This window comes from Bombus fervidus, chromosome 10 (genome assembly GCF_041682495.2).
Source record: "Bombus fervidus isolate BK054 chromosome 10, iyBomFerv1, whole genome shotgun sequence".
Lineage (NCBI taxonomy): Eukaryota > Metazoa > Arthropoda > Insecta > Hymenoptera > Apidae > Bombus > Bombus fervidus.
This window is the reverse complement of record NC_091526.1, coordinates 6,836,995-6,863,372: the sequence shown is the minus strand read 5'-3', so window position 1 is coordinate 6,863,372 and position 26,378 is coordinate 6,836,995. Positions and strand designations below refer to the sequence as shown.

Below are 26,378 nucleotides of genomic sequence, written 5' to 3'. Positions count from 1 at the left end.
ATTCGCGAGTTTCGCAGTTTCCATTTCCATCAAAGAAGCTTCAGGTCTAAAAGCAACTCGAGCCCAGGACGATCTAATTAAAAAACGAAAAATAACGAGGAGTAAATTCATCGAGAAGATGAGTTGCTTTGATTCGATTGCAAAAGGATGGTCGCGTGTGTCGCGATACCCGATACGTCGATAATGATTCCAATAGTGGGTTGAAGAAGAGGAAAAGAGAAGCGCATGAAAAAAAAAAGGGGGAAGAAATGTAGAACGTAGAATAGAGTAGAGGGCATCGGCTCGTAAATAAAAATGAATCGACGTCGCGGGGGGGAGGACGATAGATCAAAAGGTAGCTGCGGGCCAAGCAACGGTGGGCGAGCAAGAAAATAAAAGAGAATTATTGAGGAGAGAAATAAATCAGGCCCTGGTGTGTGTTCGCGATGCTGCCGCTGTTTCTGCGACGAGTACAGGCCATGATGGTATCAGAGGGGTCGCACTCCACGCTTCGAAATGAACGCGATAAGAGAAACACGTGTTGAGCACGCTTTCTCACCCTCTTTTCTTATGCCCTCATCTTCCGCTGTCTCGATATACAAACCCCTTTTCTCTTCGTCATCGCTTCCTCCACCACGCTTGTGTTTTTCTGATTTGTTCTTAGATCGAATATCTACTGCTCGACGAAGGCACGCCCCTGCCAACAGCAGAAGATGAAAGTATATGAAATATCTTGGTCGTTGTTTCATTGATATCGTGGATAATAATAGTTGGTATGAGTTTCGCTCGTGGATGATGGGTTTCTCGATAAAGGAAAGCCACAAAATATCGTATTATGATTTTCTGTGTCGTTACGATGACTTGGTTTAAATATTGTCTCTTCTTGGAATAGAAATTGCTGGAATTATTAACAAACACGCTTCTACGTTGAAGATTCTACAATTTAATTCTTCTCGGTTGAATGTCCTCCTTTCCTTGCGTTTCAATTGTTTGTTCTAATATTTACAATTTTGTTATTCATTATGCGATATTCCGTCTTTTCTCAACGATGGCCATTGTGAAACGCAAGATTGCTCCATTATTCCATAATACCAAAACAATTCTGCCTTTTTAGTGTACGCGGTAAAATATAATGTAATACCTTCTAAGAAAATATATCACGCAGATTTCTCCGATATACCAACACATGCTCTTTCGTTTCGTATTTTACATAATTACGATAAAAGGGAGAACGAATGAAAACGTGACGCGGTACAACATCGACACATCTTTTTATATTTAATGTGGAAAGCCTGGGACGAAATATCGCTGGATAATTCGGAACGTTTACAAGAGCAAAAGAGAAGAAAAATGGAATCCCCTCGAAAGAACACGTAGGATACAGGAAGTTCGTATTAACGAGTAACATTCGGATGAAACTCGCGAGAAGTATCCGGAGCCTTTCGTTCTTATTACGCTTCTCGTCAAAAGAACGGCGAGAGCTCTGTGTTTTAAAATGAACGTGATAAGAGTAACACGTGTTGAACATGATTTCTCGCCATCTCCTTTCTCCAGTCATCTTCCTACTTTCTTTTGTCTTCATTTTTCTCTATGTCTCATCCCCTTTTTACTTCGTGCTCTCAATATATAAACCCTCGCGCTTCCGCCTTTCCTTTGCACCCTTCCCCACTCTGCGTTCTCTGTTCTTTCGATATCTCAACGGTCTGTTCTGCTATCTTTTACGAATCCTCCCCGTCAAAACGGAAAAAAAAATACATTACTTTATTTATGTCCCCAACAACTGGGTCAAGGAGTAGGTTTTATCGAGCATTCTGATCAGAGATATAAATCTCGTGAATACTGAACCGTAATAATGACAATTATTCCGCAAAACGATACGCGATACGCAACAATAGTGGTCAAATTTAACAAATGGTGACAAGCGATAACATGGTTTCTACGTTTCGCTAATATATTATTCGACGTACGTTGTAAATTTCCATAATATATTATTGACAATAGTTGTCATAAATTTTCAGCAAGATAGTTTTCATAAATTTTTTGTCCCGGCAATTATCGCAGAGCGGAGTCGGTTCGATAAAATTTAATTCTCTTTTTCCAACATAACTCTCGAATATAGTTGAAACAGAAGCCAGTTCTTATTTTTGAATGCCACGGACGAGCTAGATTATGATTAAAGAACTGCGTAACACGAATTGCTTAATATACGACAGAAATACATTCTCGAATCGTAGAGATTTACAAATGAACACCGAAACGGCGGAAATCGGAAAATAGCGAGATATTTGAAACGGAGGTCACGGACCTTCGGATCGTTCGCAAACTTTACCCGCGCTCGTCAAATACGTTCCGAGTCTGCGGCGTCTAACTTGACTAATTGGCTCTCCACTGGAACTGAATAATAATTGAATAATGGAATATTGAGAGAGCGCGAAGAGGCAACAGCACGAGTTTCGAAATTTTCGCATGCTCGCGTTGAATCGTCAAATGTTTCACACGACTCAGATTCGCCAGTCGCGTTATTTATCTTCCCGATTTTCCAAAGCCGATTCGTTTCTTCTTCTTTGTCTCTATAAAAATACCCGCATAAAAATAGTAATCGAAGCGATTTTATACGATCTTCGTATTTGCAAGAAACGGGTTTGTGCCCATCATCGGAGATTCAAACGGGAATAATAGTCACGGACGTAACGAGAATCTAATTTTCCGCGGCGAAAGAAAAATCGATGCCAGTTTTTTGCGGTTACGCGCGAATGGATCGCGTAATGTTCGATTCGATGAGCCGACATTAACACCGTGTAATCCTGAATCGGCAATCAGGGATTGAAAACCTTGAGTCGGGCAATGATTCGGCGTTTGACGGGTTAGGAAAGTTTTTGCCGTGGAAAAAGGGTGAAAGGAAAAACGCGAACGTACGCTCCAGGGAATCGGGGTATCGGTAGAAAAATGTTCTCCCTAACATGTAAGTTTCAAAAACTTTCCCTAACTGAATTTTAACTCGCGTACGAGTCGTTCTATTAATATTTCCCTCGCGAAATGCACTTTGAAAGTCAAATGGCTGATGTGCATCTCTTCTCTGTTTACAGTGGTACATCCTGCGAGGAAACTGACTTCCTATTAAGTCTTTCACGTCGCGTATATTTTTCGCGTAAAGCTATAGCGAGGAAAGTTTACGCTATTTATTCTTTAGAAAGTGCGGCTTTTTATGTACGAAAAAAGAACAATGCTTCGATCAATGATTATTCGGATAGTTTACCTAACGACTTTATGAAACACATCGCTCCATTATTCGAGTTCCTTCAAAAACCGATGTTCCCATAACTTAAACTCACCTCATAAACTCTAAACCAACATACAAGAATCCAAATCGAATCGAAACGTATCGCAGTCAAAGTTCCCGAGACACTCTTAAAATTACGCAAACATGAAATCGAAGGGAGTATTTCTTTATATCTTAAAAACACGGCTATGCAATTACTTTTCTTGGAACGCCAGAGACACATACCATTTGCGTATCCGACCACCAGACGATAATATCGGCACGTGACTGCGAATAATTTTCCTCTGTCACCTGCAAAAACGTCGTGCAACGCCGCGTCACGTTCCATCGCGTGAGATATTGCCGATCATCCTACGAGAGACCGAGCATCGTTTCAATTTCCCGTGCGTCGGCCTCTTGTTCTCCGCCGGTGAACTTGGTCGTATCATGACGAACGACCGAGGCAACGGCAGCACCATTTTTCTTCGACGTGAAATTACTACCGAGCTCTTTAACAAACGTCGAGTCATTGTTATCGCGCCGGGGAACGACGTGGTCCGTCGCTTTTTCGCGATAACCAAGAGGGCGAAGCAGAGGCGGAACCTCGCTGGATGCCACATCTATCGTCGAGTCTCGAACGTCGATCGTTCCCGTTAACACACGGGTGAACAAAATAAATAAGACGTTGGATCGAATTTATAGGAGACGAAACTGGGTGAAGTACGCCCGGTCTGACTGCAATGTCCTATTCTACTTGACACGATCTACTTGATGGTATCGTTCGAGCGAGGTCCAGACGAATTATTTTTTAACGTCACTTCCAATTAAACTAACTAAACGAACTTTTAAATGACATCCGGTATACATACTTTATCGAAACACATCGATCCATTTCTTTTTTTAATACGAAATCGAATTTTCAAATTATATAGAAGCTTAATTGACGTACACAGAGTTAATTGACGCACAAATGACTGATTGTAATCGTATTCAATCGAGATAAATGTGGACGAGAATAACATCGCAGTAGCGTTGAAAAATTAGAGCAACTAAACGAAATATTAACCTAACAACAACCTTCGTTAATGACCGATTGCTATTGCTAACAACGTGCGCTTGATTTTAAATTTTCCCGTTGCTAATTACAATCATCAATACGGAATTCACACATACCTATCTCTGTTCAGGAGAAGCCTGGACATCCTCCAGCTCCAAAAACCCGCCGTGTGTCCCGGCCAAATCGTTTCTGCTTTTCGTTATCGATGCGAAACCAAATTGCAGGTGCTCGTCTTCGTTCGTAGAAATTTCCCTGTTTCTCGTGAAATCTGCTCTTCGAGTCTGACAGAACCAAAAATTAAGCACAAAAACACAGCACAATCGTCCTTGAGAGATAGCTGAGACCGCCTCGTGTTACCGGCGATCACCGATCGACCGTCTCATACGATACGTCTCCAAAGGCGTCGCGGCGCTCACTGCGGAGACTTCGCTGCGTACCCGCCCTTATAGCATCGTGTTGCGCTCACACCGTGCCCCCTCCCCTCGCTCGGTCCCCTCCTCCAGCGTTTCTCTCGCTCTTCACCCTTCGTTTCAACCCTCTGCACCGTACCGCGAACCTCGTGCACCCCTCGCGCCACCCTGACCACCCACGCCGCCACCCTGACCACCCATACCGTCACCCTTCCATCCCCGTACTCTGCACCGTCACCATTGCCACCACCCACCTTAGAGGATAACGCAAGCGTTCTGGAATAAGCGTTCAAAAGACCAGCCGAAGCATTCTTCGTGTATGCTTCGGTACCTTGTGCGCGAAAATCGAACGGCTTGAGAAATGAACGTGTTCGAGATGCAGTTTCGCTGATTTCAACGATCGAACGATTGGTATCAGCATATCTATTTTTGTCCTTTTTCTATTTTCTTTTTTTTTTTTTTTTGGTTTCGTTCGAGAATTACCGATAGATATTTCAGATGGAATTCGGAATATCATTACGTTGATTGACATCGAGGATTATGCTTTTTGTAAACGGAAGGATTGTTAGCGAAAAAAGATTGGATGGCACAAGGTCTAGACAGATTCTAATTTACTCGAACTCACTGGCACTCGCGTTATCCCGCTGTAAATCACTTGGACTCGCTCCAGTGCTCGTCATACCGCGCGTGAACGTCACGCTAACCTTCTTCGATTCGTTCCAACTCACGAGGACCGGTTTCAATTTGAGCGAACTTCTAGAATCCACTGGAAATCCTGCGGAATCGTTTCAATTCGTGCTAACTTTTCCCACAAGCACACCGACCTGCACGAACCTATTTGGATGTGTATTGAGAAACTCGTAGATACCTCGACTTCTGTTAACTGTTTCGCAATTCTGTTACTCGTTCTAAATCATATTAAATTTCTTAAATTCGATCTGCTTCGAATAGATCACAGCTTCTGTGACGCACGACCCGCATCTAATCACCGTTAGCATAGCCAACTCGAGTTATTCACATTAACACAGGACCCAATAGCAAATTTCCCTATCAACTGTTTTGCAATTCCGCCACACGTTTTAACTCATGTTAAATTTCTCAAACAAATCGGAGCTTCTTTCACGTAAAATCTACTCTTCTATGCTGTATACAATTTAAATTATACATTTCATTATCCACAATTTAAATAATCCAGGGAGGGATTCACAGAAAATTTTCCAACTTCACTTCGTACCAAATTCTTCGTTCCCTCGAATCTGTCTCAAATCACGTAGTGTCCATTTCTAATTCACATTAATCCGCTACTAACCTCCTCAAGTCCAGAACTCGCATCAACCCTCTTCCCAAAGTCCTCTAACTCGCGCAGCGCTCTCGTGTCAATAGATCTGGCGATAGCCGCGCGTATCCGCTCGAATGCGCGTCAATCCGCTTCAACTCGTTTGGATCCGCCTGCTCGTAAGTCTCTACGCTTGTCACGTACCTGCATGGTATATAACATCGCGTCTCTCTGACGCAGACGTATGTCCAACTGTCGGTGGTGAACGTCCCGCATCATTAATTTATCCATCGCAGAAACTGCTCTGGGGCAAACGGGTCGTGACATCCAAGCTCATCAGACAACCAGGAAAGCCCAGGGGATGATGGCTCGAAAAAACATCCTTTTCCGAGCATCTTTGGCCTGAAGATGATTCCATCGTCTTTTGTTCTTTGCTTTGAACGTATCTGGGAGAAGGTGATTGTTTCATACCTCTGCCAGGTGCTCCAGCTGTCGTTCCTTTCTTATTTTCTCGCGTTTCAAGAGCCGAAGAAAATTGAAGACGAAACAGAGCGTTTCGTTTAAAAACATGACGCGAGTATTGAGAGACATCGAGTAACGTGAGATCTTCCTGAGTTGTTTCTCATTATAAGGTGATTAGTGAAGCAGGTAATTTGACAAATTGTAGGCTTTTGCATATATTCTGAAAGTTGTATACGCGTCTTGGATTCGTCTTTAGGAGATCAGATTTAATTCATTCGATATGGTTTGCCTGAAGAGATTTTTTAAATGTTGGATCCCAGAGATATTATAACTAATTAAACTGCGGAGTTTTATACATTTATGAGAAATTTGAAGCTGCAAAAATACATATAATATAATATATAAAATATCCAGAATAAGGTATATATTATAATATTTAGTAGATGAAGCAAATTTCTATTCTAATTCCATTTCTTTAGTTCTGTTCATAAAAATAAAAGAAAGTGCATAAAAATCCGCAATCTAATTATAATTCACGGATCTACTTGTATTACAGTTTTAAGTATCAAATGGAATATTTTGTATTAATACTATATCGTTACACTTAGATTTGCTTTATACCCCAGTGTCGACGACATTTCCATCAAATCTTCTCCGAAGGGATGGAAGTAAATTTAACGAGGCTGGTAACAAAGATCTCGTTTATTCGACAACCAGTCGCGCTCGTACGGCACGCGAGCGGGAGCGCAGGACGAAATCTACAAAATCGTATGTTCGTATACAACTGGCACCAAGTTGCCTCGTTAAATCCTCGGCAGCTGCTCCTTCGTGATACGCAACGGTTGGCCTGAAATATTTACCGAATACGCAACAGCAAACTGCACCCGGGATAAATTTATTACGGCTAATATTCCCTCGATGCGCTCTTACCTCCCTTCCAAGCAATAAAACATCGTCAGATAGAAAAAATATGCTGAATTATTGTCTTAATGCACGCATAATATCACCGTTCGTGCGAGTTTCGCCGTTCGTGAAGTAAAGGATGCTCGAGGATTTATGAGGCACGGGGGCGATCAAATATAAAATTGTTTCAAAAGATAAAATATACATTTTGCACGGCACACGCTATCGATTAAAATGCCAGTCGCATTGATACACGACAAACAGTGTTTGGTCTTTTTAATCTCATAATTTCATCGCTTTATAATATCGTAATCTTTATGAAAAGGCGATTGACCCAGCATTAACGAAGACGAGATGCGCATGAGATGCAGTAATCTATAAAACGCTTGTAACAAAGTGAACAACAGTCTTACAGCAACAATTCCACGAACATTACCATCACCATGCGTGAATGAGAAAAGAAGTAGAATATGATACGTTGTACGACGTTTTATAATAATAATTATATAATAACTGCGTCATATCGCGTGTTCATGTAAAATTCTCGCTTTTAACTTGAATCAGGCTACTTTCTCATGATGCAGAGTTAAACATCAATGTATTAACGTATCAATCCACTAGGAATTGTAATATATTGATACTGTTCCACTCGATCCACCTTAAAAAGATAACTGCAATGCTAGAAAAACATCGAGATATAATTCCTATTGGATACCGGCTTACACTCACAAATGTTAACAACGATATAAACTAGGCGCATGAATTTCTAAACTCCTTGAATCCAAGCGTAATACTTAAGGCATTTGCTTGTGATTTAAAATTTCGTTTATGAAGCGCCACCGTTCCTTTTTCACGGTCGAGATAATAAAAAACTTAGACTCCCGTTAACGTCGAGGAATCGTTTGAAAAATAGCTTATACATGGTTCGAAGGTAAAGTCTGCGAGGTGTGAAAAACAAGAGGAAAAGTACGATTGATGGAACAGTGGCGAGTTTGCCTCATTCACCGACTGAAATTCTTCTTGCCGACCTCTCTGTGATCTTCGCTTCACGTTCTATTCCTTGTTTCCTATACCGTGGAGTAATCCTCGATCAGGTTCTCGCCGAAGTGAGTTATCACGTAATCGTGGTAATACATCATTATGCAAAGTGGTTGTCCGATAATGAGACTCGCCCACACTGTGATATTGCCCCATCTGGCGCCGCAATGCTTCTGCACCTTCTTACTTATCAGTGATAATGGTATCTGGAAAATCAATTAAAAAAGTTTCTTCATCGAGGGTGGCAGACTGCAAATTAATATTAATCCTTCGACAGTTGGATCGCTTCCGAGAAGATGATTCTTCCGCGGGAAACTTTCGAGCGACTGAGATAGCTGATATCGTGTCGGAGGATTTCTTTGGTTCTTTGTGTGACTGGATGTTTGACGAAGGAATTGGTTGATTAAAATTTCTTTCAACTCTTTCGGTACAGTACAGCTCGGATCAGGAGAGTGCCTATTGGCTGAACGTAGATGAACGTTTCAAAGTTTTAAGCCTGCGAAGATCGCGATCCTAGAAATTCCCGCTGCGGTGTATCTGAGAAATGCAGTGAGTTTAATAATATGCGCTTCAGTGACAATGTTTAGCGCAGTGGTGTAATGTTTCCTCTTTTATATAAAAAGAATGTGAAAAATGAACTAATAAAGTAATTAAGTTCGTAATAATCATTTAAATACAGTGACCAGAATCCTCCATTGATGCGCGTATATGTGTATAACGATCGTTATAAATAATATTAGAATATTTGGAATATATTTTGTCATAATCTCAGAAATATAGAAATGTCGATGTCATTCTAAGAAATTTGCAATATCAACGTCCGGTCTGAAGCGACAGACACGTAGAAATGTTATATGTTATATAAAAGCACTTTGTTGTTAATAAACTTGACAACGTGTCTATAGAAAAATATTTGTAAAAAGGTTTCTTATGTAAGTGACAGATTTCTCGCGACTTCTGTAGAGTTAATAATAAATTCTCAAAGCTACTCGGCAGCTATTCTTCATTTTCTTATTCAAATATATGAGGACAAAATTCTCGAAGCTAGCGAGTGCACCAGCGATGGGTGATTATAGTCTCCCACCGTGCCGAAAAGATTGAACATCAGCTCCATAGACATAATTTAGATCGTGAGTCGAATATTATACGAGTAAATTTTACCTGTCCCATCATTCCCAGGAACGCCCACGTTTTGAACGTCTTTAGCGGCACGCTGACGAGATACTCATGGAAGAAGGCGCTGATGAAGAACACGATGACGGACGCGGTCGTTTTCCCATAGCCGATCTCGATGATGGGAATGTACAAGTGCCTGGAACCAAAATAATCGCGCAAAAACGTTTCAAGCTTTGCCACGATTAAACGGAGGAAAATTACGCGGCCGTTTAATAGAAAGGATCGAGGCGTTCTCTGGCTCGTTTCCCTCGACGATTCTCTGTGCAGCGAAAATACCCGAGAGAGCGTCTCCTCGGCGTGTAGTCGCTCCTATTACAATGTTGTACCGCAAAATAGCGCGCGCAAGCGTTAAAAAAAGGGCGAGAGAGGCGAAGGAAAACGAGGATGTAGATAAGGAGCGTGGCGTTTAAGGATCAGCGTGGGCGGAATCGTCTCGAAAAATTAAAGCAATGGCTGTGCAAGTTTGCCGGAATAGCGACACTGTGGTGTGTGTCGGTTCACAGAATGTGGGAGGGGAACGACACGAGTCACCGAGAGACAGGAAGAGATCGTTAGCCGGCTTGGTTATCAGTAGCAGTGCATTGGAATGAAGAAAGCTGCAAGACGGCGAGGGAAGAGGAAAAAAATGGCGCAAAGAAAAGAGCCGGCATACAAGAGCGAGAGAAACGGAAGGAAGGAAGGAAGGAAATTCAAAGGTGGGAAGCTGTCGTCGTGGACGGTTTCGTCGCCGCGATGAAGAGATGCCTTTCCTTAAAGGTCCACTTTCCTTGTTGCTCCACGAAATAGCGGCCCCTTTTCTTCTTTCTGTTTCGTTTTTACCATTCCTCCTTCAATCTCGGCCTTTCTCCTTCTCTTCACTTCCCTTGCTCGTGGTTCTCGTCGTTCATGGAAAAGACGCTTCGAAATATCTTCCAGTTATAGAGGCATTATAAGTGCCGCGGGGAATAAACAGCCTTAAGTGCGCGCACCACGATGCGTATCGGCTTTTCCCATTACAAACCTGAAAAGACGTCGTCTTCGTCGACAGTCGTCCTTCCCCCTTTCCGCCGTCTGCGACCGTCTACGTCCTCTCCCTGTACCCATCCTCCTCCGTGCAGCTTTTCCATTTTCACCTCTCGCGCCCATTCCCCTCCCCGCCCTTCGCTCGCTTTTCTACCACTCGTTGCCGCCGCGGTCGCATGGCTGCGTGCCAGTTGCAGCTCGCAATTGCAGCTGCATATCTCGGCCCAGACAGAGAAGAAAAAAAAAGAGGGAAGAAGGAAGAGAAGAACGCGGAGAAGAGTTGGGAGCACAGGTGCAGTTCGAAGAACGTCGAGGGACGGGGATGAAATTCGAGTCTTGGGAACGTCACCGATTCCGACGTTTCCAAACAGCGAAACAGATCTTTGTTTTTGCTCGGTTAATTGTATAGAATTCAGTTAATTGCAACTTGATAAGATTCTTTCCCGATTAATCTACCGAGGCGTTCACAGGCTTGGAACATTAACTGCGTTGCGTTTCTGTCGAAACTCGGCCGTTTCACTCGATCTTCATGCACAGGCGTACACCTCCTCTCCTTGGAGAGTTATATCTTTAGACAGTAAAGAATTATTGTTTTCTCGTGTATCGTTTCTCTCGAGATCCCTTCGATCCTCGGATTTCCAACCCTTCCACGTACACGACACCGTTCGTCTCCCGCGGCCCCGCAATAACAACTTTTCCACGGCTACCTTTTTCGAGGATTTAAACTTTCCGCGGAGCTACTTTCGAAGTAAAAGCGGCCGTCGTCACCGCGGTGGCGCGAGTTGTTAGCGGCACGTGCACCGGCAAAACCGGTGGAAAAGTGGAAGGCCCTATATGGAAAGTTTCTCGCAACTTTGCTGATTGTATTGAGCGAGCGATGCATAATCCAATGGAACGATGACGGGTAAGACGTATGGGAATAAAAAGTGCCAAGCAGGGCGTAAGCTCGCGCTTATCTGACAGTGTACCCTGAACAAGATTTATCCAGAAGTTACTGGAAAATCGTAAATACTAAGTTTGAACTTGACGATAGGTGACTGGAAAAAAAAAAAGATATTTAACTTTCGAACAATCGTCAGAGTACTAAAACGTGATTCCATATCGAAAACGTATGAAATCACGTACTACAAAATTCTATATACTGGGATTTGAATATCACGCCTAATTGTTCTCGATTGAAATTAGTTTTCGACGTGTACAGATGTGAATATTTCATTTGCTACACAACGATTCAAACACCCTGCCATATTGTTACGAGTACAAGAATAGCATTGTAACAGTCGTGCATGATTCAGGCCAAATGGAAATGACAAAGGTTTAAAATAGAAACTAATTAAAAGTGACATCGATGGTCGGGTGTTACGCGCGTAAACGCGGCTACGAATTAATTTTCCGAAATGAACGTTAAAACAGAAGATTTCGACGCGCACGGATCTGCAGGTAGTTTCATTTTGCGGCAGAATAGTTTTCAAACAGCAGCCGCCGTCCGACACCCTTTCCAGTTACACAGACATTAAAAGTACTACTTAGAGTGGCAGCGGTTATATATATAGAAGGGTGTAGAGAAAAGGTGGGAGTGCACGGTAGAAGCTAAAACAATTAGCCGCAGAGCAGTTTCCACAGGGGTTGAAAGAGGCGGCGGTCCGAGGGATGGTGTACAGGTTACGGGAGAAAGTCTCTGATTCGCGGAAATTTCTCTTCCTATTCGGAGACCAGACAGGTCCCGGGTTCTCGCGAAAAATGTAATTAAATCTCCTTAAAGCAGGACACACTCGTTAACGAAGTTTAGCCGCTTAGGCGAAAAGAAGCTCGATCAAAAGTACGACTCGCGGCTGGATATTATTTTCTTTCTTTTACCTCTCCTCGCCGATCTACCTTTATGTATCACGCCTCGCTCTGACTTTACTCCTATCATTCACACTGTCTACTGCGAAACTATTCGCCAGGAAAGCTAAGTTTCATAATTTCTGCGCGTTCAAGCTCGAAATGACAATCTACAAAGCTATTTGAGGTACTGTAACGTGTTCGATTAAACGCGACATCTTCTTCTTAATCTTAATGCAAGTGCAAGTTTGATCATACCATCGATTTTACTAGAAATAACTCCAAGTAGTTACCTTTTAACTCGAAGCTAAATTATGTCTCTATACTATATCGTTAATCGTAAAAATCTGCAAATTACTATAGCCCTTATTTGCAACGTTACACGAACTTCAAGTTTTACCAAATCTGTACTTTTCAGCGAAATAACACGATTAACTGTCACGAAACAATACAAGATTCAACATCTTACAACCTCAAAATTGTAGGTATGCTAGCAGCCTGCTGCAAGATAGAATCAAAATAGTGTAATCTAGCCTAGGCTATCGCTTAAACGTAAACGGTGGCTCCATTTCGAATCGTAGCAATCTACGATCTAACCTTTTATACCGGTATTTTTCGATCGAACCAAATAGGGTGTGCGCAAGATCGTTTACTCGACCAAACGTGGCTGGTCGTCGCACGATCGAAATCCAACGTATTGTGGCGCCCGGAACATCGTATCAGCGATACTTACCGCACGGCCCACCGATGTACAGGCATATTCCATGTCCTCCAGAAGGTGTCGATGTTATCCGCGTTCCACCAGTCGCAGTAGAAATTTCGATCAGCAAAATGTAACAGTTCACCCATCAGATTGAGCAGCGAATGGAACGTCAAGTAGAAGAAGCACAGCCAAACCAGATGGTTCGGTATCTACAAAACGCACGAAAACAAATATACGTTCATACGCGTAGTTAAAAAAGAGCATTTGGGATTATAACGAGAGTCGTATGTCAGAAGGGTGAACATTTATTCGGAGAATGGGTGCAAATGGAAGTCACTTTCATCTTCTCTATTACCGGCGGTGAAATGTTTTTCACGCGATGTATCGTTTCGCGCGCGCGTTGATCTTTGTTAGATCGCAAATGTACAACATGCGAGGGCCAGATAGCCGACAGCGACGCCAGCCAATATTTTATTTCCCTTTGTTTCGTATCTTCGTCCGGGGGCGGCTCGTTAATCCAATGCAAATTCGCGTCTCTCGATATTCCATTCCCGTAGCCTTAGGCGACCGTGCAATTTCGTGTAATTCTTAACCAGTGTTAGCGCACACTCGCCGAGTACAGAAACTGGCTGGGAAGAGGAACGACGCGACGGAAGGAAGAAAATATGATAGCCGCCGAGGCGTAACTACTAAAGGAACATCGATGGCTGTTTCGCGTTTCAGAATATTTAAAATAACCTCCTAATGACGAGACAAAGAATTAACTGCGGTGGTACGAAAAAAAGAGAAGGATAGGCCGCGTTATTCACATTGGACTCCGGGACGAGAGGTAATTCCACACTCGAGTCAGCGCGTCTTGTTAAGTCTTCTTGTTGCCGAGTCTTTGGCAGCGAATTTCCGAAAAATTGCGACGAAATAATATCACCGGGAGAGTGCAATCGCTGCACAGAATCGCAGAGAAGAACACAGAGGAAGGTACAAGGCAATCGTGTCTGCAGCGAGATCAGACGGATTCTTCCGGCGTAACCATCTTCCTTTCCGGCTTGCCCCACTCGGTCCAACGAAGAATTTTGAAGTTATTTCGTTTCGAATGTCTTCTCTAATTCCCCCTGAAGCACCCTCGCTGCTTCCGTTGGCCCTTTACGCGCTCCAAAGGACTTAATAATGTTGCCAGGCACAAAGGTCAAGTCTCTTCTGCCGGCAGGCATTCGTGGCACTTTTATGAAAAGAGAGGGAGAGCACATCTTTCTTCGCAGAAGATAGGATCTCCTCTGTCTTTCCTCATTTCATCGCTCCTTTTTACCACCATCACCATCACCACACCGCTATTGCGTCTCTCTTCCCTCATGGGCAGTTCACGTACTTCGCAAAAACTTACCTCCTCTTTTAATTTCGTTTACCTCGGGTATGACGTCGGTTAAAAGAGTAGAAAGGGGTAGAGCATGAAATCACCCACAGGAGTGGGCGGGATAAAACCTTGTTGAACCGTTTGAGACACGCCAATGATACTACAAAGGAAAAAGCGGTCGGGAGAACTTTGAGTCTCGGCTTCCTGGCCAGCGGCTATTTCAAGAACGATACGGCTTCTACCGTGGCCCCAAGTTTCCATCAAGGAGGAAAAATCTTGGCGGGTGATATGTGACGCGGCAGAGCGAGAGACCCGCGGGAATTTGAATTTTCTCGGTTCGTTTGGTCGGCTCGTGGCAACTAAGTTTTCCTATTAAGCCCGCTCTTTTCAACGAACTGCTCCCAGTTACGTTACATTGTTATACTTCACTCTTCTTTTTTTTTTTTTTTTTTTCTTTCTGTTCCCGAGAACCCACGAAAAATTATTTCCTGCTTCGGTGAAGTTGTTTTAATCTATTTAAAGATTTAAACCTTTCTTTCCTCTTGATAAACGTTGTTTTAATACATCAGGGACAAGGCGAGGACCATGCTGTTATACGAGTATAAATTTCACAGCTCGTGCCAACTTATATCAAAGATATAACAAGTGTTTAATAAAAGATCGAATCACTATTACGCGAAGCTTACTGTGCTCAAATAGATCCAGTCCTTTAACCAAACAGAACGAACGTGCTTACGTTTCGTATCAAATGTTAGTCTACCGAAGATTGTATCGTTATTAAAGCAATATTTTTTCAAGAGATCGTCCTTGTGGCTCAAAGAGCGGAATGGAAGATCGATTCCTGATGGGAAATCGTATCGTGCTCGTCGGAGAAGAAATAATGACAAGGTTAAAAAGGATCGGGCAATTTCTCCGTCATCTCGACGAGACGTCTATAAAGTTTGCTCAATTTTTCTTCCGTTCCTGATTGTTATTCTTATATCCCGTTCTTCATACGATAACAGCTACTCCCGTTATATTACGTAGCCGCGTAGACCTTGCCGCTGCAGTAAATAGTACGTGACATGCTCCCACGAGGGCAATGATGAGCAGACAGAAAACGAAAAGCGAGAAGAAGAACCGAAAAAAATGAGAGTACGAAGCTGAAACGTGGCGAAGATTCCGAGGAAAATGGAAAGAGTATCGATTAACAATTCAAGAATTTTCAAAATGTACGCGTTACTAAAGTTACAAATGTAGGATTAAAATACAACAAAAATAGTCAAAAATATTGCGAATGGTATAATAAACGACGATAAATCTTTCCAAAGAATTAGCAATCAGCGCAAGTCATACATAAACTGTTACGACGATCGTTGATCGTACTCATCCGCCACTTTTACCCGATCGGTTAACGATACCAGCCATCACGATCGTGTCTATATTACGTTCAACCATGAGTAAGTACATATCGGAAATTCAATGGACCCTTCTTTGGTCGTAGTTCTGAATCCAATATGCCTACATTATTGATAGAAATCGATCGATCGTTCGTTCCGTATATATACATAAAGTACACATTAGAGTCTAACGTAGGAGAAACTGCAATAAGGACGGGACACGATCTGCACATGGTCGACATCGAATAAAAGAGCAAAAGTAGAGTGTCTGTGTATCCCATGGTCTTCCCTTCCTCTCCTTTCACCTGGTACTTCGTCTTTTTCGTCAGAGGGGCTGTCGCGCGTCAAAGAGATTCCGAAACGAGCGACGAGTGGACGGGGCGAAGGATCGCGCTCGTATAAAGTAGATCGATCTAAGGAAACGACCTCGTTGGCAACGGACTGCAGGAAAATTGCGTTTCCCCATTACGACGAGATTAAAGTCTCGTCCTACATTGCAGTACCGAAACCACCCTCTCTTCACGACCATCTCTATACACACCGATCCATCCCCTTGGTCGAACACTGCCACCCTCTGTTTTCCAAGTTCAGCCAAGGTTCGTATATAAGAACCGCAATTAACCGACGACGATCATGGTCAGTGGTCTGTGCGAACAGCCTCGCAGTTATTTGCGGTGTAAACGAAAATAAGGATTCCCTCGATCCTGTATCAGGCTCGTGTATCCCGGAGGTGGTCTCCTCTTTCTCTCGAGAGCTTCTTTTCTTCTGCAGACCCTCCGTTGTCGCAGATTTCGCTCCTTCGATCGGCAAACAATTATTTTTCCCGCTTCAAACTTCTTCCACTCTCTTTCTCTCTCTCTCTCTCTCTCGCTTCGCTCTCAGCGTGATACGGCGAAGGTAGAAAACAAAAGGGGACAAAAGAGGCGCTTCAAGAATGAGCAATCCTTCTCGTGGCGTGACTTATGAGATTGGAAGAGGAGTTTTCGTTGCGTTCGCCCCGAGGAACCTTCGACCGAACCACTTATATCTTCCAGTTAAAGCTTGCGTCGATATCGCTCTCGGAGAAGGTTATTACTAGTCGACTCGATCCTCTGCTCTTCGATTTTTCCCAGTAATCCCCTTTTTCAAAATTATTTGATCGCGTGATCGAGCTTTTTTCCTGCAGAGAAATCGAATAATCCTCGACGGTGAAGAGAAAGAGGAAGAGAGAGAGGGAGATGTGGTTGATTTTTCCACAAAACGTCAGACCAGCTAGACTGTTGTTTACACGTCGAGCCGCAGACGTCGATAATTAATGACGCGATGGGTCCAATTAACTGGCACCCGGCAAAAATTTGTTAGCAAAGCTCAGCCATGCGTGACTTTTTGGCTGGCGTGTTTTAATCGCAAACAACCAACAACACGACTATTATACACGCTCCAGGAGGACATTCGCGGTAGTCGCTTTGGGACCAAGTCATATAATTGAATTCGGTTCACCGAGTCCGGTTCACTGATCGAAACACTACGGCTGGCTAGTTTCGATCTGGAGCATTCGGACTAACGAGAGAATAACGAGCACGGGTAACGACGATCGAATGGAATCGGGCTGACGATCTCGATGGACGCCATGGCAGATTGCCTCCAACACAACAGCGAAGACGCGAGTAAAATATACAGGGTGATTCTTGGCAAACAGCCGATTGTCTTCGATGAGCAAAGCTATGCCATTTTGGCGAACGCTGCGTGGTAAACAATGCAGAATATTTGTTAAATGTCCGCGATAAACTACATTGGTAGCCTTTTACAGCGACAAGCGAACTTTTATCCAGTTGAACAAACTTCTTTCGATTCGTCGATCAGGCTGGGTAGATTTTTAAGAAAGACAGAAGTATTGGAAACGACGAATTTAAAAGTTCCATCGGAGCCCCAAATTTGTATATCTTCTTAGACCGATGAAATTGAATGTTAAGGACACGTTTTCTAGAGTTTTGAAAAGCATCGATCGATATGGGAAGATTTTCGTTGCGATCTGCATAATTTAAAATCCTGAAGTACGCAGTGAAAAGAAAGATTCCATCAGGAATCTCCGAGATTCGAAGGGAACAACATCAATCATTTTGTAAGAGTCATGCTGTACACATTGTACGATTTCATTCGCGAGAGCTTGTTCAAATTTCCTCTCTCTCAAACGAGAAAACATACATATTCTTCTTTGCGTGCCAATCGATCCTTTGTTTGGCGAGTGCTGGCTCGTCGTTCGATTAATATATCAACTACAAACGAATATCGCATAAAAAGACGAATATTTCGAAAATTTACGGCTCTTTCCAACACGTTGACCGATATTAAACATTTCAATTGTCAGGCATATTAGTTATACGTGACGAGGCTGTCACAGAAACACTGGTACGGACCATAAATTTACATTTACGGTTTTCGCGCGCTCGCGGGGCTAAAAATCCTTCGTCCATTATCGACGACAGGGGTTGCTTATTTGCACGACACTTGTTTCTAGCCGAACATGGCTTTCACGTTAATACAGGAAAATGTTGTGGACGGGGTCAACTCGAAAATCCATTTTTCTGATTACCCTTCCATTAATGTGGCCCCCAATCCCCCATTTTCACCCGACATCGCCGTCGGCTTTTCGTACGCGAATAACAGCGTTCCGCGATATCACATTATACAGAATTAATCTAATGGTTTTTATCGTTGATGATGGACGCGTTGTTCCTTTGATACGCCAGTCCCGACGCGTATTTTACGCATCGTGTGACCCCTTTCAACATGCTACACGAGACTGTGTACTGTTATCGCTGTAAACCCGAAGTGAAAATTTTAATTAACGCATTGAAAGCGCGGTCCAAGGGAGGTGGGTGAGGTGGGGGGTAGAGTATCGGATCGTGGCTTTAATGGTATCCGCAAATGTTACGTGTCAAATTATGAAGCTGTGTTTTCCGAGTTTACGTCGCCGGTTATGGGATAACGCGGCTATTTCCCCTCGCCATTCGAAACTCGATAAAATCCATACACGTAGAACTACGCGGGTTAAAGCTCCCAAGCCCTTTGCAAATGAACGACGCCCAGGAGATATCACAAACTATCCGTATTTCGCGATCGCCGTTTCTGGTGTCACGCAGCAACACCGCCTCCAACGTGAAACAATCGGGTGGGGAGGAATACCCGAGTAAAATGAAGATGCGAGAGAAGCTTCATGAAATTACCTTGGTACGCGTTTTAAAGGCAACGAAAGTACTCCGAATACGAGATGGCGGACGTGGCCTCCCGCTGTTATATGTTTTCGTCGACGACGCGCTCCGAGCTTCTTCACTGCTTTCGGAACACCGGCCAGGAAATACGAAGTTCGTAAGAGAATTATACGTATACGTGCTGCATCGGAGTTACATTGCCTTCCACTTCCGGAATCGACGAAGCAACTTCCCCCGCGGAGGAAAACGTCGCCTCCGGCACGACAGAGGAAAGAATATCTTATTAAGAGGGGGAATAGCTCTCCCTTCAAGCGGTTGCCTCGAGTTGCTGGCTCGATTATCGATGGCAAAGGCAGCACGAGTTACAGGAAAACTCCGTTACCCGGCAGTCTCTACGACTTCTGCGAGCGTATAATTCACGCGGAGATGACGACGCGAAGGTGCACGGCCGGCTGTACATAGGACGAAAGTTGAATCATGAATTCGTACTTTCCGCCGAAAGTTTCACAAGCGAGTGCATTGAAATGGTTGTAGCCATGTTTCGCCAAATCGAAACTGAAACGTTCTCGCCGTGTCTATTCGCGCCAGAGGTTTGCAACGACGCACTGTATTAAGTGGCATACTTATCGACAACACGGTTCCCGGTCCTCGACGTTACGAGATCGCACATCGCCTTCACTGTTCCAGCGAGGACCGACGAGTTCGCGAACAGGAAAGGAGATTGAATTCGCAAATATTGCTCCGAGGCTTTCCGCCTAAGAGCGGATGGCGACGGGATGGCAAACGATTCTAGGAGGATCTCGCGGAGAACACAGGTGCAATAATGTTTCGCACAGGCGTCGGTATAAGTTCGTACGTTGCTGAGAGAAAATACGCGCCACGAGTCTAGCTGGAAACAGGAAACGTTCATTTGAGGTAGGTTTAGTAATTCTAACGAGAGAACGTGGTTTCCACGTTTACTATTTTTCGTGGAATTCTTATCGCGAACCGATGAAATACAGTCGCAGGCAAAAATAAGCGGACAGTAGCGAAAATAGGTATCGATGAAGTTCCGTCAAATACGATTTGTTTGCACAAAATTAATTTCAATTACTTACTAGATAATTTATGTGCTACAAGTATATATAATAAATACAACTTAAACATACAACACTAGTAATAGTTAGATTAAACTTCATTGATGCATACGTATGCTTACAGTACCTGTCCACCTTTGTCTTCGATAGCAATTTAAAAACAAATGACTTGTGCTCGTTGTTGGCATTTCATAAAAAAAAAATTGTAGATTTCTCGCATTGAAAGATATGAATTCTCGTAGATTTAATCACGCTTCGATGATGCAAGCGCTTAAGTGTTTATGGTCCACAGCACGCGCCTACTTTGTTTTCAACTGAATTGGATTATACTCACGGCCAGTTTCAGCAAACGCTCGGAAGCCTTCGCCACGTCCATATTCTGAAAAATAAACGAAGTTCGATCATTAATACAAAGGAAGTCACGTGAGCGCTAAATAAGGGAAAATAAATAAACTAAAAGACCGAAATTGGGAGCTGCAGGGACGGAGACGGGGGTGGGTGAAAGAATGGTACGAAACGAAAGTTCCTAATTGGATTCAAACCTGCGGAATATGTAGCGGAATTCGCCCAGTACAAGCAGAAATTTTTGCACAATGATCGCGATGAACAGTAGTGGCTCGTAATTAAAATTAGCTCGAAATAATTAGCTGGCGTGGAATTCTTGCAAATTCACTAATGTAAGCACAATTGCATGGAATTTGAAAATATTTTGAGATGTTTAAAGATTCTTCGACCATGTCGATATTTAGCCGGTAGAAAAATATTTGCCATAGCTACAAGAAAAATTAAATTATATCACAATATACTACATATGATGGTATGTTTTTGTTTGAAAGAATGGTATTTTTTGAAAATAAATTCCGAGTATATCTTCGGCAAGCGTGCGAAATACATTGGTGCAGATACGTAGATGCAATTGTGTAACTATTAATATTTATATTTATTCATTGCGGTAGAAACAATGCAAATATATCCTCGAAATTTATCATACTTTGCGTTATATTCGTTGTATATTTTCCAATGAAAATATATAATGCTACCAATGTTTCCTCCCTGCGATCCGCGTCATGTAGCAAGGTATCGTAATTATACGTGATAAAGAAAAACGTTCATGTAAAAAGCTCTGAAATACCATTTCACGTTTAAAAAATCCACTTTATATACTGTACTCTACAACCCCTGAATCTCTTTTATTTAACACGAATCGCTAACCATTTTTCTTTTTAAAAAGACAGTGGTAGTTCTTAACATCATATCGGAGTGAAAGCTAAAAAAGTTGAAAATGGAGGTTCAGATACGTCAGAATTTAAAAACTACCATTTAAAGGAACGGAGGTAACAATACTCGGTTTATAAAGGGTATGCAAATGTACGTCAATTGAAATAGCGACTGATAAACCAAATGGAGAGCATGAAGTTCCATAGATTAACAGCGTTCGGTAACTGGGCGCAATGAGTACTTGTGGTCGCTGGAAAGTATCCTCTTATTCCCCCACACTCGAAAACGTCGAAGGAGCTTTCCAGCAATGGAATTGATATTTCGTGCGGTGTACTAATTGAATACAGGGGAAGGAAACTACCCTTCCGGCGTTCTGCTTAAGTGGCGGTTTGTCGAGGTCTCTCCGAATGGCACAACACGAGAACTCACGGTGCTTATATACCCAGGCTTACAAATAAATACCTAAAGAGCCTCCTGTCGATTTCAACACGCCATTTGTATGCACACATACACTCAGGCTTACGTAAATACAGAAATACAACGGATGTATTCGTGACTACATAATCTTTAGACTTTTGCGGAGGATAAAAATCGCCGAGAAAGAAAATGAATGGAAAAATGTGGGAGTGAGGAAAAAACAGAACAACGATTCGTGGAATAAAATTTCGTTCGAATGAAGAATGTGCAAAGTTTCGGGGAAATATGAAATTATGCGTGTGCAATTTGAATGTAATTCGATTCCGTTTCGGAGACGGCAATTTCGCCAACGTTTCGCAGATTAAAACGAAACTATGTATAATTATATGCATCGTGGGATTCGTAATTACAGTGCTTGATGCATGTTCGTTATAAACCCGGAATATAATATTCTAATTTGAGGGGACCCGCACGGTCTGGGAACGCTCGAACTGGCTAACGAGATGTTCCATGAATTCGGGCTTAAATAATCGTTTTGATCGGACCGATAAAAATTTCGCAAAGAAGATAATTGACGTTTCGTGAGTGAATATCAAGATTCGTGGATGAATATAATTAATGGAAAAAGTGTGAAATTTCGATTGTTCTAGTCTACGAATCTGACGGATGATAAGGAAGCGTTGAATTAAGCATTGCGTTGAATTTTCACGGAGTTTAAATACTGTCACAAATACAGAATGAATCGACTTTTGCACGTTAATGGAGGATCAAATTAAAAAATAATATATTTATACCAAAGTGATGTAAAATATATACCTCCCTTTTATAAAATTAAACATACTACATAAAGAAAAGTTCAACAAACAATTGATCTATTTGATCTATTCATGTTGGTCTTTTATAATGAGAACCGTCGTCAATGAAACACCCAATGAACATTCAATTTTATCGAAAAGAAATAAAACATTATAAATATAAATTTATCGAAGTTTCTGAGTAGTAATCCGACAGAAGTAATTAAGTTTACAGGCGAATAATTAGCCACATGTAACGCGAGTAAAGTCAATGGCTAAACAAAATCTTGTTTAACGAAGTTCTTGTAACTTTGATAAACATCGCTGATTAAAAGTATAATTTTCCTCGAGATCGTCCTTTTTCATTAGTACTACATTCTAGGAAAAGTAATACCTTTGGCATTCACTTTTTAACTTTTTAACTCTGAGACTGTAACAGGGCATCGCGTTTCTCGAGAAAATTAAGTACGTGTTATAAAGCTTCATGCTAATGTCACTTCAGTTAGAAATCCTTTGACCCTAAAAGCGATCAAAGGTCCGAAAGGAATTGCTTTATCTTCCCTCTGTGTTTGCAAAAAATTGTGTCACTATTCGATGACGCGTGGCCCGTCCAAGAAACGAAAAAGGACTTGTTGAACCTCGCCGAAAAACCGACGGTATCTTGAACGATCGCGTTTCTATTTCCAGTTGAAAGGATGCTTGGTTGGCTCGAGAGGTTTCCCGAATGAATGGTACAGCTTGAGTCGCGTTCACCGCGTGCATAGAAGGGGAAAGTGGAGAGGCGTTCGAAGCGAAAATAAAAAGAGAATGTATCGTATCTTTTCGTCTCTTCCTATTTCTTCTCTTTCTTCGTCGCGTGAGATGGTGTGCCATGTGGATCGATCGTCTCTGACCGAGTCAAAGGCCAGAAACCTTGGGGTGGAAAGGGTTATAATAAGCCGTCTCGGACGGAAACGCCAACGGTCTCGAGGTACTAAAGTAGTCGTAACTCGAGCCCACGAACGGTGTTGTCTACGCCATTGAAACTGAATACGAGCTTTCGCTAGAATGGAACGCGACGACTACTTTTCGTCTCGCGGGGGTGCCTATAAGCGCCTTCTCAGACTCGGTAGGAAAGAGAGAAAGAGAGGGGGGGGGAGAGAGAAACAGAAACGGAAGAAGGGACGAGTAGCAAAAAGAAGGAATGAGAAACGATTGGAAGAAACCACTCCTTCCTACTCGCACTAGCACAGCTCCGCCGTAGAAGCTTGTGCGATATCGTTTCCTTCTTTCGACATCGTTTCAATTAGCGATCAGAGATTTACGACTTTGCATCCACGAACACCTTCTTGTCGCGCTGCCGCGATTATTCTCGAGATACTGACAATTCACTAGCCTCGAATTGAATTCCGAGCGAGTCAACAATGGCGGAGCAATCGAGGGAATCGTTGCTATACACAGGGTGTTTATGTGTGCGTTTTATCTTCCCTTCATCTCGTTCCGTCACTCGCGGCAGAAAAATTAGGAGTAATTCCGAGAGAAGGGTCGCGGCACATCCGATGTTAGCCCGAGCAAACGACGTGGAAGAACACATACACACACACACACACACAATCTCTCTCTCTCTCTCCCTCTCTCTCTCTCTCTCTCTCTCCTTTCCATCTCTTGTTATTTTTCGTCGAATCAATTCTCCTAGCTCTTGTCATTTATTAAATGTCATAACGGACGCAACGGTACCATTCAGCGATGACGTTAGTTCTCTACAAAGCGAAGGGAAGATCGACGGTGGAGATACGTTTTTGAGCAACCGTGAAACTACGTTCCGTAATTGAATTCCCATCACAGTGTAAACGAAAGTAATAGTTCTTCCCGTTTCCCGTCTGTCAGCTGTACGCCGCTGTTATCACGAACAAGCCGAAAGAATTAAGGTCTTCTCGATACGTTTCCCGTCTCGGTTGCTCTCGAGTTGACGTTTGGTTACGGTTCGATACGTATAACCCTCGATACTCGATGTCCAATGCCGAAAGGAATATTCATGGAAGTTCGTTAACGATCGAGTGAACAGAACCTCAATTTCCGGTTGAAGATATCAGGAAACAGCGTCGAGTCGACAAAATAGAATAGTCCGGTTTCTTGCCCGTGTCACGGGCGAAATTATTAAGGATACCGTTTCATTTGCAATAATCATGGCTATCAACCGAACATGGACGATCGGCTTTTCAGCTACCACTAGCTGAGATATTTCTACCTGTCGTATTTTACCTTCCGTCATTTCCAGTCACACTGTTAATCGTTTCACCTCTTAGATGGAACCGGACAAATATCTGACAGACTGAAAGTTCCTTTCAAACGACAATGTTCAGCAGGATACTCAAGCTCAAAGCCGACACGAGGAAGAAAAAGAAGAAGAAAGAGTGAATGGGTGAAAATAAAAATATTGGAAGTCATCGATGTACAGAAAAGTCGGACACGATTTTTTCCTTCCTCAACTGTTCGTTGACGTGCGTGCAGTCACGGCCTCCGAAGAAGATTGCATAGCACAGCGAGTAAAAAAGAAGGCGAGAGAGGGAGAGGGAGAGAGAGAGAGAGAGAGAGAGAGAGAGAAAGGAGGCAGTTTACGAGCATTCATGATGGGAAATCGATACGATATTTCATCCGTTTTGTCGTCAACGGCCTCGAAAGTGCGAACAACCAAGCTGCAGAGCCTGCACCCACTGACTCACCATCCTTTGTGCACTCTCCAGCACCCTCGAAAATCCTTTAAACGTTCATCCCTTTAAGCAGTAGCACGTCGTCGAGCCGATAAGGTGACGTTCGATGCGACCACGCCGTCACCGTTGCTCTACAGTGTGAAGTCATTCGTGTGCAGGGATGTGCGCCGTGAAAGATAGGCGAAACGTACAACCGGCTATTTACACGTCACGGCAGACAGAAAATATTCAATGACCTATAAGATGAATGGCCTCTTGCTGGTAGCACTATTAACCATCAATGTTATGTATGCGCGTTAGACTGAAAAATCTTATCACCCTGCAGAACACCGTTTCACATAGTGAAACTCCTATTTACCTTTCTCCACTTTTCCGACAGACAAACGACCTCGAGTACAAATTATACGACATCGATGACTCGCGTGACCCGCAAATGATTTTAATCGCCAATGGCATGAATCACCTCTATGGCGCAACACGAATCCTAATGACGTTTGAGATTGATAAGTTGGTAGCCCAATGGCGCGAAGTTACTGAGTGAAATCCATTAGAAAAAATTATCCTTGTCAACCTGTAAACGTTCAAATAATTAATTATCCGGCTGTGTTAACCATATAGAGAACGAAACAGTGGCTACGTCTGATTAAGCGTTGGCCTTCGCTTACAATGAACGCATTACGACGAATATACATGCGATCTTTCATCTATAACAAGCACGTGATCCCATTCAGGTGTAATTAATAATATTATTCTCAGTACGGATAAATAGCCATTAATACCTGAATGAACGAAAGTTTGTTAACAGAAGTTCGTTTGGCAGTTGTGCTCGTGTTAATTAGTAATACCAAGTTCGATGATGTTCCTGATAGTTGAGGTAGAGTGACTTTAACTTCGGTTTCGATACTGTTTTGCAATCTACGTTCAGTGGCTCGTCAACGAAGCTACTAAAGGAGAACTAAATTAATGTATACTGTTAATTGAAAAGAACACGCTTTAATGAAATTTCTTGTAATTAAAAAGTGGGAAATGTAAATGTATCAATAGCGAAATTGCATGCAAATTGTATACATTCAATTGTATACAATCATGTGCAATTAACAATTGCAATTGCAATAGCAGATCATTTTATTGGAGTTTGAAACCAAAGAGAAAACGGGCAATTTTTTATTGTAACTT

The 26,378-nt window shown here is 42.7% G+C and overlaps 2 protein-coding genes across 4 annotated transcripts in view; both read right to left on the bottom strand.

The window, feature by feature from the left end:
* Positions 1-5,866, bottom strand: part of LOC139991329 (uncharacterized) — a 107,742-nt gene extending 101,876 nt beyond the window's left edge. For all 3 annotated transcript variants that reach the window (XR_011800792.2, XM_074111917.1, XM_074111918.1), the window contains exon 1: positions 4,412-5,866. The gene's annotated coding sequence lies outside the window, so the exon portion shown is untranslated. The remainder of the gene's footprint in view (positions 1-4,411) is intronic.
* Positions 5,867-7,127: 1,261 nt separating this feature from the next.
* Mdy (diacylglycerol O-acyltransferase) overlaps positions 7,128-26,378 on the bottom strand; it is a 92,181-nt gene continuing 72,930 nt past the window's right edge. Inside the window, exons 9-12 of the mRNA XM_072011283.1 lie at positions 20,418-20,462; positions 13,120-13,298; positions 9,546-9,696; positions 7,128-8,590 (exon numbers count right to left, since the gene is read on the bottom strand). Coding sequence (XP_071867384.1) covers positions 8,414-8,590; positions 9,546-9,696; positions 13,120-13,298; positions 20,418-20,462 — 552 coding nt within the window. The 3' untranslated portion in view covers positions 7,128-8,413. The remainder of the gene's footprint in view (positions 8,591-9,545; positions 9,697-13,119; positions 13,299-20,417; positions 20,463-26,378) is intronic.